General features: G+C 42.1%; 1 protein-coding gene across 2 annotated transcripts in view; it reads left to right on the forward strand.

Annotated features, from left to right (window-relative positions):
- The window catches only part of DSTYK (dual serine/threonine and tyrosine protein kinase), a 422,611-nt gene that overhangs the window by 344,062 nt on the left and 65,106 nt on the right, over positions 1-13,443 (forward strand). For both annotated transcript variants that reach the window (XM_086923449.1, XM_086923448.1), the window contains exon 9: positions 5,468-5,603. In XM_086923449.1, coding sequence (XP_086779575.1) covers positions 5,468-5,603 — 136 coding nt within the window. The remainder of the gene's footprint in view (positions 1-5,467; positions 5,604-13,443) is intronic.

Genomic DNA, 13,443 nt, shown 5'->3' on the forward strand with positions numbered 1-13,443 from the left:
AAAAGTGCAACAGGAAGGTGGAAGAGTGCCCAGCTCACTCAGTAATAAAGCATTCGAGCCTGCTGAGCTGCAGAAAGCTATCTCGGTGGTCACCTCTTTAACACTTAAGAATAAAATAATCTCATGAGACGAATGAGGTCTTCCAGAAATACAAAAACAATGCTACTGGTGATGGTATTAATCTGCTCAATTAAATAGTTAATTCACTTATTTCCCCACTGTTTTTCTAAATCAGTCTATTGTACGTTTTTATTTTCTATGCAGTTGCGGATTTCAGAACTAAGTAGTAACCGGTAACATTTGCGCATTTGTATTTTCAATAAATCAAATGTTTATCATGAGAGCAAAATCTGATATAAAAAAAAGTCTAAGATAATGTCACATTCTCATATAACCAAACATGCCAATAAGCTAAGAACAGAAACACTACAAAACAAATGCCCAACCTAGTCAAACTATTAGAACAGACTTAAAGAACAGTTTTTAGAGATCGCTCCTTTCATTTTCTCCTGACAGCTGTTTAAGTTTTGTTTCCTGGGTTCCCTGCAAAGAGGTCAGTCTCCAATAGGAAACAAATGCGTGTATCCAAAGAACATACACTGCTCCAGATAATTACCCTTTTGAAATTGTTGCATTAAGGGCATCGCACTGTTGTGTAGTTAGATAAAGAAATTAGGTGGTGCACTAAGACATTAGCATATTTCAGGCATGAATGTAAGAAAATGTGTGTACAATATTAGGCCGTGCCAAAGGTGCCACAAGTATACTCAAATGTCTTTGCTGGAGAACATAAGAGCAATTTGCATCTGATAAATGTATTCAGAATGCACAGAGAAACCATAGTCCAAAGACAGGACTACTCATTCACTGAGATTGTCATTTTCAAAAGCAGTCCAAAGAAATTCCGTTCAAGCCAAAGTGCTGAATGCATAGTTTCTTTTGCAATCAGGGTCATGCCCAGCCTCTCAGCAATAACCTGCATCACCTTCATACAACAGAGAGGCGCATGCAGCAGCGAAACAAAACAAAACCAGGGTAACAAATAACAAGCTTTGGCCGTAAAAGTGAAAGTGATCGCGATCAAGCGAAAGTGATCGCAGGGACGTGCTCTGTGGTGAGGGAGGGGCGGAGAGAAAGGAAAGGGTGCTGAGAGGAATGCGAGCAACGGCAAAAGCAGGCTAGCAAGTGGTGTGCGCACACCATGACGAGAGAGGAAAGCCATATGGAGCCTCTGATAGTCATTGTGCGTGTAACCGCACGCTCTATGCCTGCCAAAAGCGTGTGGTAGCACTTTGAAAACCCACAAACTAAATGTCTCGCCGAGCAGCGCATGCGCTGGCTCAGTGATACCTAAAATGGATTCAGTTCAAGACCCTATGCTATCTTCGCAAGCCCAGAGCAGGAAAGTGTCCAGTTACATACAATAACGGATAAAAGCATACCAACCTTCCCAGACAATACGTTCAAGTGAACGCCCCCCCATGCGTGATTCCTTCATTCAAAAGTACATGCATGGGAGGCCAGCCCTGTACATTCCAGGGCCCAAATCTATGGAATGGGCTTCCGGAGTCCCTGAGAAACTGCCTATCATTACTGATATTTCGTAAGCAGTTTAAGACCTGGATTTTCGAATATAGCAGAACTGTAATACATTTATCCTAATGTTGTAGCGTCGGGAAACTCCTTTGGGTTATCTGAGCGCTCAATGAATTTCTGTATGGTAAATTTCTATATAAAAGGGGGCAAGCAACACAGCAGACTGAGGGGGCAAGCAACAATATGGAGGAAGACAAAAGCACATGGGTAAAACCATTAATGGGGTGAAAGGAGAGAGCACATGATGTAGACTACCTGCAAACACATGCCCTCTTATGGAGAGCTTCAACAAAAAGAAAATATTAGCCCTGAAACCACAAGAAGTGGAAGGACACATGTACTTTGACCATGCTACAGGGAGTGCCAAACAAAAGAAGTGGAGTCCATACCTGATGACCAAAGAAGCAAGCATATGAGTGACTATGAAGCCAACCTAGGATGAGCGGTGGGCGGTTTCTAAGCCTACTGTCAACAAAATGTCTTGCAAGTGACAGTGCATTAGGGGAGACCTAAAAATGACTTAAAAAGGTTTCACATGTTTGGTTTTTTTCACATTTTTTTAAGTAAAAAAGGGGATAATTGGCTGCATTATACATGAGCAAAGTGGCCTTATCCTTCTTCCAGGGTTCTGTCATGCCCCACAGGTGACAGGTCAGTTTTTTCTTTTCAGAAGCAAGATAATTCTAGGTATAAAAGGGAAAACATGCTGTAATCCTTCTTGTCCAGGCAGATGGGAGGGTTCTCTGTGAATTTGATGAGAATTCCTCTGAGAGAACTTGGATTTCAGGTAAATAACTTTTACTTCTTTTACAGTGGATTATCCTCCATAATCCTAAGCATTGAATAGAGGAGCAAATCCATCCCATTGAAAACCCAAAAATCAAAAAGAATATTCATCCTTACCCAAACCAATTCCTCAAATAGGCCTGACCTACTTAAGCATCCATGCTAGAGTCTGAATCCACACATTAGTGTCTAATACAAGTATATATGGATTTCCAGGTAGTAGCTTTAAGTACCTCTACAATTGGGACGTTTCTTAAACACGCTAGATGGCAGCTCTACGTTGAGTGTTTTAGGTTTTCCATGTAAGGGTTTATTTGCCAGCTCATAACATAGTTTAATGTACAAAACTATACAGGAATTCCTTACAAGATCATAATTTACAAATAAGTGGTGATATCGCCTCATATTCTCTTCGGTCTAGATAGAATTTTAGATCCAATTGACGTCCAATGCATTAAGGGTCCTTTCTGCTGGAATGAAAGTTTTTGGGAGAAAGTTGGTAAAGACATAATTTGATTTACATAGAAATCTGATATCACTTTTGGAGGAAACTAGAATGTGTTCTATTACCGCCCTATTATAATGAAAAACTATGAACGGTTCTTTTGCACATATAGTCTGCTATCAAGAAAGCAGCCTTCCATGTTAAAAGTTGTACTGTAGCTTCTGTATAGACCCATTAATTGTTAAAGGACAATATTAAATTCCCAGGTTTTAGAAGGACTTGTAGTTGGAGGAAGTACATTTTAGTTCTGAATCATAAAAGACCCTCACAGAAGAATGTTCATAGCTCGAACTCTGGGTACTCACCTTAACTTTTACACTCAACATTTAATTTTCTTTTAATTTTCAGTCTGTCTTGAGGATTTATGCATGGCTGCACTGTTGGCCAGTGTTGTTTACTTTCAGCGCACTGAATTCAATAACGTACAATATTTTTCTCACTCCTAGATGAGTGGTCTTGGGTCTGTCATGTGACCACTCCATAAGAATTTTTAGAGATTGAGAGCCTACCTCCTTTATACCATTTGAGTATTCGGTCTCTGCAAGCTGTCTGATCAGCTTTAGAAAAGCAGGCAAAAACTTTACGGTTCATTCTTAGTCCAGATGCCAAAATGTTTCTTTTTTGTGCATAGATTACTTCCAATTTTTCTGTCTGGCCCCAGTCCCTCATCAGGCTAACTTTACTTCCTTGTGTACACACCAGATTATTCCACCGAGTACAAGGCTTCTTACTTCTACTTTGAGGTTTTGAGATTCAATTAGAAAAATTGTTTGTGTACTGTAGTAGTTTTCCCTAGACCACCTGTTTCAGACTGTATTAAGATAAGTTTAGTTGTCCTAACATTTATCTTTGGATGTGACTTGATACTCCTTTATCAAAATCTATGGCATTGTCGAAAAGGGAAATATTCTTTAGGATGTAACTTAATGTACAGCTGGGCTTAAAAGATGATGAAACACAAAAGTTGATGGAAAGAATGCTTGCAAATAGTCTCACCACTGGCAATCGCTTGGGGTAGCATTCCAACCCATATTTTTGCCCACTAGATTACCTCAGATTGTCTTTGTACTGCCCCCAAATGAACATCAAATCTGCCCCCAAATGAACTTCAAATCCTAAACTGCCAATCAGATTCTTTCTGAGCAGGTAAGCATGCAACCTAAGACTGGTTCTTAAAAGATAATGGTCAGCTAATTGAGCTACTCTATTGTGAGTGGATAGGGCATGGCACTCTATTTGCATTCCGATAACTGGGAGCATTGTCACTTTACAGATCCCATTGAAAAATGCAACCAACCACACAACGGATTGATGAAATTTGATTAATATCTTTAAAGAGTATTTTATTTTGTTTTTCCTAGATTGATAAAAGGCTAGCAATCATTTCTTATCTGCCGCTTCTGTCCTGATGAATGGGAGTGATCTGTGTGGAATAGTGTTTATACTTATTACCATATGCCTACAAGTAATAACTACTGTTTGCGTTTTCATCTTTCGAAATGGTGATCAAAATAAAATTGACACACATACCCTTGTACAATATTAGATCGGATATGCTAGGATACATGGCTGAAGAATGAGATTATATGACCCTAGAGTAGCACAAGTTCATCTTCCCTCTATAGCAGTGTGTAGGGTAGAGCTTTAACTTTAGGGGAAAGCCAGGACTGGTCAAAATAACCTATACCTCCACCAACAAACATGAGTGAACACCCTGTACATCTTGTGTGTTGGGCAATGTCCAGACTTACAAGTGATGAAGGATGACTGTGGGTAAATGTTGAATGTCCTTTAAAGAATGTTACTCGCATTACACTTGCATTGTACACTCAGGATAGGACTCTGTTGAGAGATCTCAGATAATGGGTTGTAAGAGAGCATTGAGGATTGGTTTGTTTGGTTCACAGATGGCCTGGGTTGTGTGGAAGTCTGGTATTAGAACTAGTTTATTTCTCTTATTTTATTCTTGAAATTGCATGTCCTTCAGGTTAACTGTTTCCAGCAAAACATTGGCTTAGCTTAAGTAAAAGCCAGTCTGAAGTCTGGTTTAGTAGTTTTCCGACACACAGATGATTTGATCACTTAAGGCTCAATGAGTCTGTTCTACAGGTTTCCATCTATCACACACAAGGTGTTGAACTTCTGACGTCATAGGCTTAAACATTGGGTAGTGGGAGTGTCTGAAAGTTTGGCAGCCACATTGCCCTTTCATATTTTTTGTACTGTAGATTTAGAATATATTGGATGTAAGGCAGTCCCTTTCCCAAAGCTTTGTGTGCTTGTGTTAAGACATTACTTATGCAAGTCCATTGACCACAATATCAGACATACTGGTGTAGGGTTCACGATATTTAGTTTTCAAATTTTGCAGTTCTGTTGATGTAATCAATTAAGGATGCGTACTGAACATCACCTTGCTCTACCCTGGGGATCAGTAGCATTTAATTGTGATTCTATCTTTATATTACTTGGTTGGGCTTGGCATGGTTGGCAGCGTTTATGGGACTTAGGCAATATTACTCATGACGGTTATTTCATAGTGCTTAATATTTAGAGGTTCACTCATTATTTCTTGAATAGGTCTTTGCCTAAGCATGAAAGACTGGTGGACCTCCTTGGGTCTGTGATAGACTATGACTATGGAGGAGGTGGATCGAGCATCGCAGTCCTTCTGATCATGGAACGACTTCACAGAGATCTTTATGCAGGTCTAAAGGTGAGAGTTCTAAGACTTCATGTATATGTGCATTTACATTTGCCTTGTGGCTTACTATTGCTTCTAATGAAGGCCTTTTCTGATGATTGTATATTTGGTAAGATTTGTTTAGTGTTGTCCTTGCTGTGAAAAATGAACTTCCATGTGCTCTTATTAAGGTAAGTGGCTAAATAAGCTGGCCTGTACTTATTGTTCTTCATGAATCTTAGACGAGGGTGGGAGGTATGCTCTTTGTCCTAGAAGAGGTGGCTCAGAACTTTCACTAAAGGACTTAACATTTTCAAAAATTGACAAATTCCTCATGGCCTGAAACGGACTACTGCACCTAATACCTATTTTAATGGCAGTGTGGCAATTATCTACAATTAATCATGGCAAGATAATGATACAAACCTCAGTCAATAACCTCAGAAGGTTTGACAATATGGTGTACTCTCCTAAAAGAAGAAGCTAACATTGGAGCCTCACCTGACAATGGTGACTTTACATGCGATCGACTCTACTAGCAATACCATCAAACTCACCATCCCGGTGATGGGCCCCTTACATGCAACGTCAACCCTCAACCAATTCAGGTAAAACCGACCATAAGGATGAGAAAAATGTCCGTCGCAACAGGCATTAAACCAGTCTGGTACCTTTAGATGCTACCTTGAACCGAACCACTGATTATTTCTTTTTTATACACATTTATTTGCATTTTTTAAGTTTCATAGTTGGTATCAGATTTCGTAATCTTTACATGGTGCTTTTCACATTTCACCAGGAGGCACACTTGTTTACATCTCAGTGTCCGATATGTAATAACAATAATAATATTGACCTGTAGATCTAATAATCTCCACCTGTAAAATGCTGGACAGCAATCTGAGGAAGACTTTGAATTCGGGCCAATGCTTTTTTTCAAACCAAACAACATCCCCCAGGAGAGCAAATTTTTTGTTCATGTTTGTTACCAAAAGAATTAATAATTTGTTGTTAGCAGCATAGTTGGGACATGTAACCGTTGTTCTCATCTGGAGTACATCCTACGTTGTGGGAAGCGTATAGTGTCCCAACACATTGTTTGGCGCAAACCAGTCTATAAGTGATCAATGGCAGGTGGAGAAAAATTAGTGTATGATTTGAGATCTTATTTTCAGGGCATTATGTCATCGTTATCCCTCCCATTTTTTAAGTTGTGCATTATTTTATCCCACAGGTCAGCAATAGGCATTTTACATAACCCCTTCCATTCCTTCCTTTTAAGTGCCCTGCTTTCAGATTCCTCTCAGTATAGGACTCCCCATTCCAGGCATGAAGTCCTGGGTATTTTGGCATGTTCCATCACATTACATTGTAATGGCCCTTTTGGCCAACAACCCTTCCAGGTCGGCACATTTTGTTGCCGCTTTGCGTGCCCTGGGCCATGCATACATCCCCAGTAGGCAACCTTTTATGCTTCCCATATTGCATCTCCCTGTATTGCCGTCTTTTTCTTGAAGCACAGAAGTACGGAATGTATGCAGAGTGGCTCAACTCAAAAGCATTTGCTCGAAGTTGGCAATGTCGTGCCACATTTGGGGCATGTTGCGAGTGTTAACAGGTATATCGTAGCCATGTTGTATGGGGTTAGGTACCCACTATGTAGTATATTATATGGGATATATCCAAATTTAACATTACGGAGACAAATTTTGGTTACTGTAGTGCTTGTTTCTATTCCTTTTTGTTGAAAGCACACCCACTACGCTTTCCCATTTATTTCCTCAATTTGTTGAGAGGTCCTAGTAATCTCAATTACGGGCATTGTAAAGAGAAGTAATCATCCAGTGTGTATGTTGGTTGGGGGCGGGGGGGGGGCACTTAGCAACATCTCCGTTCTATTGTCATTTGAGGGCATGTAGCACTCGTCTCTTCAAGAGGAATTGTCCTCGAGGGAAATGCCATTCATCCATGAGTCTGGAAGAGAATTAGTGTGCCTTTGAGAAAAGAAATCCCTTACCACGTCAATCCCTACAGCACTCCAGTGCTGTAGATATTGGTACATAATGTGGCCTTTCATGACTGGCAGTCCCTTTAATGGGATTGCAAATGCATATATTGGCACGGGTCGTATCCATTTTGAGAAGCCCAGACCTGCCTGGTGAAGCCAGTAGTAGGGGAATCCACCGTTCTCCCCTCACCCCATCACCCAAGACAAATTTGTGTATTGCTTGACTCCGCTGAGCTGGTTGGGACACACTGGAGATGGAAGGGAGACTTACCCCTATACAGTTCGAAGGCTGCTTGTTGATTCAGTGGGAAATGAGGAAGGGGCTTAGGCACATCTCAGGAAGGAAATGAGGCTGATAAGAGAATCCTAAGGAGTAGAGCTGAGAGCCTGGAATTAACCATTTGAAGCGCATATCCATGTGGTTGGCATCCACCTGTGAAATCTAGTCAATCCCGTGGACTGTGTTTTAGGACTATCCACTACGTAGTCTCTTCTTCTGTGACAGCCTTTCAAGAGGAAGAGAGAGAAGGGTGCACTTCAAAAGTAGCAAACCCCCAACATAAAAAAGATCCAGACCCTAAATCAAACTTGGTATCTGGAAATGGACTATAAGAAGGGGTGGTTGAGACCCCGAAACGTTGTCATTTGCCAAGCAGCCAAATAGGTTGTGTCAGACGGGAAAGCTCTGCAAGACTTCTGCCTATGATCAGTACTGGGGGTCATGGTCTGCTAGTCTCCCTGCAGGAATGTGGAATGCCTATAGCCCGACACCCAGGACATATTGTTTGGGGTCAAGGGCAACAAGTTTTAATGTGCATTTTGTCCTTGGGACAAGCAGGCCCAACCCCCTGAAGCGCAAACCCTTTGGCTGCCAGTTTGCAGTACCACATTAAGGATCAGGGAAGGGCACTGCCTGCAGTTAAGTTAATATTTGTGTGCATATGTTAATGCTGTTCAAACTTGTATTTATGGTTCATTAATTGAGGGCCTTTATTAGGCTGAGCGCTCTCAGTAAAAGTTCTGACTGCACTACTGACAGTGGTTCCAGTATAAAAATGTACACACGGTTTCAAAGTTTAGCAATATGAGGCTATGCATAATGCTCCCAGAAAGCTCTCTGATAAGATGAAAATATTTGCAGAAGCTTGAAAGCAAGATTACCGATTCTTTGCTTTCAATATAAAATGTTCCTAAAAAATGAAAGTAGGAGAAAATAATTTTTTGCTAAACTACTGTAAAATTTCAATTACCATTTATTTTCAGCATCAGTTTGTAAAATGTGTTGATGCATGCTAGTATTTCCCCAAAATATTCATATTAGAAAATCAGGGCAACCAGTTTCAATAAGAATTTGGGAAACAAAAATAAACAAGCATTGGCAAAGCCAAAGGTCTGAAATGGTAGTCAGCTTTTTAGTTTTGGCAATGCGTGACTTGTTTTGGCATGGTTTTTGTAAAACCTTATTTGATGTGAGAGCTGCCAGACCCTCAATAATATAACAAACATTGGCAAAAGCAAAAATTGTTTTTGGTCTCAAAAAAGCACACACTTCCACATTAGTTACTGGCACTGAACAAAACTACTTTGTGTGCCGATATGCTCCTTCTGAAAGAGCAGATTGCTGTTGCTCACCGTGAAGCCAGCCGATGCAGAGAGAATTTTATTAAACACAAAAGGTCCTGGTTAACGCCAGACCAAATTAGGGGCCCAATTATTAAAGAAAGTCTCAAAAGTGCACCCTTGGTATATTTCCTTGCATTAAGGGCAGCTATATGGCTTTCGTGAATTCACAAGAATTTACAGCAGTAAGGCAAGAAATAGTACTCCTAGAAAATATCTGTGAACTGCATTTTAGCATGAGCAAATATGCATGTGTAGATTTGCTCATGCGAACACCTGAGTGTTTGCAAGTTTATTTTCCCTCCAACTACTTTTTTTCTCAACTCTGGAAGGAGGTTTACATCTGCCATTGTCAGGAGTAAATTTCCAACATCTCAGTATTGGAAAAGAATAGAGAAGAGTTGTTGAAAACCCTTAAAACATGCAAGTTAGTAGGTTTGCACAGACTCAAAAGGACATTCCAACCCTGGAACTATTGTTTACCACTACCTTCAGTCCCAGTATGTAGATCTGCGGAAACGTAGCAACATAAAGGGATTGCTAGTATTCAAACACTACTATGGTATGAGCACTAGCATAATCAGAGAGGCTATATAAGAGCGCTTATATATTGAGATTGCTGCTATAATTTGTCGCCACACATCATGGCACCAAAGGGACAAGAGATTTTGTTACAGGACAAGTATATTTATGAAGCAACCTGCCCCATGGACAAGTAGATATTTTTCTAGATTCCACACCCCTGCTCCCTGCTGGGTGAGGGGTCATCACCCAGTGAAACCAAGACCACCTGCCCTGGATCCGGTAGACCCGCCCTGCTTGCCGATACCACTATGTCCTGTGAGAAAAGGAGTGTGTTGGAGGGAGCGAGATCCAGTGGGCAGCCCTGTCGAGAGGAATTATTGTGGGTGTGAAGAGACTGCTATGTACCGAAGGGGTCATTGCCCGTGTGTTCGATTAGGTGGGTGACCCCCATATACCATGAGAGGCCTGCCGTGAACGGAGTGCCTTGCAGAGAGCATGAAGCACGTAGCTGTATGCCAGGAAGGGCCACCTTGCAAGTAAATGCTGCCAACAAAGCACCAATACCTGTGCCTGAGCTGTTATTCTGTATGCCAGAAGGGGATGCTATGGTACTGGTGGCTGTGCAGTAAAGACCCAGGCCTTGCCAGCAGGTACCATATGCCAGGAGGGTCTGCTGGTACTATGTACTTAGAAGTTTGGGACGCAGCCTGGAGAACTGAAAGCTGCAGGTTGAAACCAGCATCTAGGCCTGCCCATGACCTGTCCTGTGGACTCGGGATGGCCCGAGAGGACAGCGCAAATTGCTGGGACAAGATCAGGAGCACCAGGATCACCCACCTCCCAACCCCAGTTTGGGGGAGCACTGAACTTAACGTGCTAACAGAAGTCCAGGAACAAGTCCATTTGCTGTTGAAGCTGGCCACTGAGCTCAGGAAGAGCCTGCGCCTTGTGGGTGCTGCTCTGTGTTCCATGTGCAGACCTACTCGACTGAGAAAATCTTTCCTCCAGTGAAGTCTTTTCAGTTCCATTAAGACTTATTTCAACAAGAGTCCCACGTCCTTCAAAAAAAAAAAAATGCTGTGGAAAAAAAAGAGCAGATGTTTGATATTTTCCTGACCTATTCAACTACTGGAACCAATTACCTGGGAATGTGCACACATGTATGGCTTGTCACTGCATATGTGGTTTAACAAGCACATATGTGTGTGTATATACACACACACGAACACACACGCACACACACACACACACGTATAGTCCGAGGCGAAGGCGTCCGCCAAAACGCTCCTGGCACTTTATTTTTAATTATTCAGTGCTTTTGTGAATATTTTTTAGTTTGCCATGAAAAATAAATAGAGAGTCTAACAATACCTCTCGGATGCCGGTATTTCATGCTGTGCTTAAGTATTTGTTTTTTTTTAATTGAACGCCGTGAAGGAGTATGTATATATGTGTGTGTGTGTATATTCATATATATATATATATATATATATATATATATATATATATATGAAATCCGATATCGTTTAATGCGCACAGCATCATTCCTCCATTCCTCAGGAAAACGAACAAGTCGGACCCAAAGCTTCGTGCAAAAGTTAAGTGTTCTTTATTTCAAAAAAGTAATACCCAAGCAGTCCTGCATGACGCGTTTCGCCTCTAGCCAGAGGCTTGATCACATGATACCATATATGATATATATATTCTTAACAATGACTTCTCAAAATACAGAGAAGTGTCTGCACTCAAATTTAGTGATGTTCCATTTATTTAAATCACAGCAGCAGCACACAAAACGCGTTTCAGCTAGTAACATAAGCCTTTATCAACTGAAAAAGGCGTGCCGTAAATTGCTTTTTATCCAGTATTGGGGTATCTTTCATAGATTCACATGCCTGAATCATTCCCCGTCGTCGAGGCGGGAGTCCCACGGTAAATTATATATATATAGCAGTGCCTAAAAACCATTAGTAGTAGGCTAGAAAAGGATATAGGCCCAACTAGGCCCAAAACTTAGCAGCCTATCTACCTCATTATGTAAAAAGAACTGAAAATGTAGCCTCAGCCAATCAGCTAACCTCACCCTCTAGAACCTTCCCAGCCCAGGCAGTTCTCCTCAGATTTTCACCGCACTTCGTGTGTAAGGGAGTCTCCCTGAGTGCCTACTCAGTTTTCTTCAAAATTTCTTCTATTCTATTCTATTCTATTCTCTCAAGATGTCGGAAAAAAAGGCTTTATTCAAAGCTTGTGCTACATGCTTCAAGAAGAGGGTCCATGTGGACGACCAGCACTCGGACTGTATTTATTGTTTGCATCCTTCACATGTGGTGAAGGATTGCAGGATATGTCGAACCTTCCCTCCTAAGACCACCAGGGATAGAGAGGCAAGAGTTCTTTTGTGGCTAAAGTCGTCTGCCACAGATGACGAGGACAGAGCCTCTACCTCAAGTAAGAGAGCCAGTTCCAAAGAGAGGTGTTCCCCTGAGAGATTGAAAAAACCTAAATTCTCTCATAAACCCTCTGAGTCCACAAGGAGTGCTGCGTCAACAGAGTCTTCTACTGTGAGTACAGTCCGCACTAAAGCTGTCTCTTTGGTGTCCTCTCTCACTGTCACCACCTATTCTACGTCCTCTACTTCTTCAAGTACTGTTACCACCTCGGCAATTACTTCTCCTGTGATGTCCGTCATGGTTTCTTCTTCTGAGGGAAAATCATCGAAGAAGAGCTCGTCGTCGACGAGTCTTCCGTCGACGACCAAATCACCATCTACGAAGCGTTCGTCATCGCTTCCGTCGACGCTCTCCACTATCCAGTCGACGAAGACCCCGTCGACGAAGACCCCGTCGACGAAGACCCCGTCGACGAAGACCCCGTCGACGAAGACCCCGTCGACGGAGAGCCCGTCGACGAAGACCCTGTCGACGACAGGCCCGTCGACTACAAACCCGTCGACGAAGGTTTCAGCACCGTCGACGACAAGCTCGACGACGAAGAGTCCGTCGACGGATCCGTCTACTAGGACGCCTTCAAACAAGTCCTCGTCCCCGATTACAACACCAATGACGATACCGTCGACGACAGTACCGGCAACTCACACATCTGTCTCACTTCTACCATCGACAGCAGCGCTGGCATCTTTGAATGTGCCATCTACGCATTTGTTGCCCACATCTCCGGTAAGGGTACAGTATACCCATTTTCAGATGAAATCATTTCAGAGACAGAGTTACTCTCATTTGTCTCCCCTCTTGCCTTCGCATATTTTGGAAAACTACGTGGAGGCAGATTCTGATAATGAAGGGGATGATGACGATCCTTTTGGAGTGGCCCATCACCCTTCCCAGTTACACATAAAATATCAAGAGGATGATGATGATGATGAGGTTCATTACTATCAGGAAAATTTATCTACTCCTTATCATCAGGAGCAACAACACACAGAAGACACGACTCATCTTCCGTCTTTTCTAATTCAGGATTTGCAGGCCATGCTGGCTGATTATCGTCAGAGGTTTCCATCAACTCTGCCTACTTCAAATCCTGTGCCAGTAGACATGCCTGTAAATCCCCCGCCACATCCTTCGCTCTCTCCAAGGCAGGATGTTGACCCCGGGACTGGAGGTCAGGATGTTGACGTCTCCTCTCCAGATGAGGATGAAAGAGAGGATGGGGAACTTCCGGATTCCACGCCTACGGAACCATGGAATGATTACATCATTC

The sequence above is a fragment of the Lissotriton vulgaris genome, chromosome 5 (genome assembly GCF_964263255.1).
Source record: "Lissotriton vulgaris chromosome 5, aLisVul1.2, whole genome shotgun sequence".
Taxonomy (NCBI): domain Eukaryota; kingdom Metazoa; phylum Chordata; class Amphibia; order Caudata; family Salamandridae; genus Lissotriton; species Lissotriton vulgaris.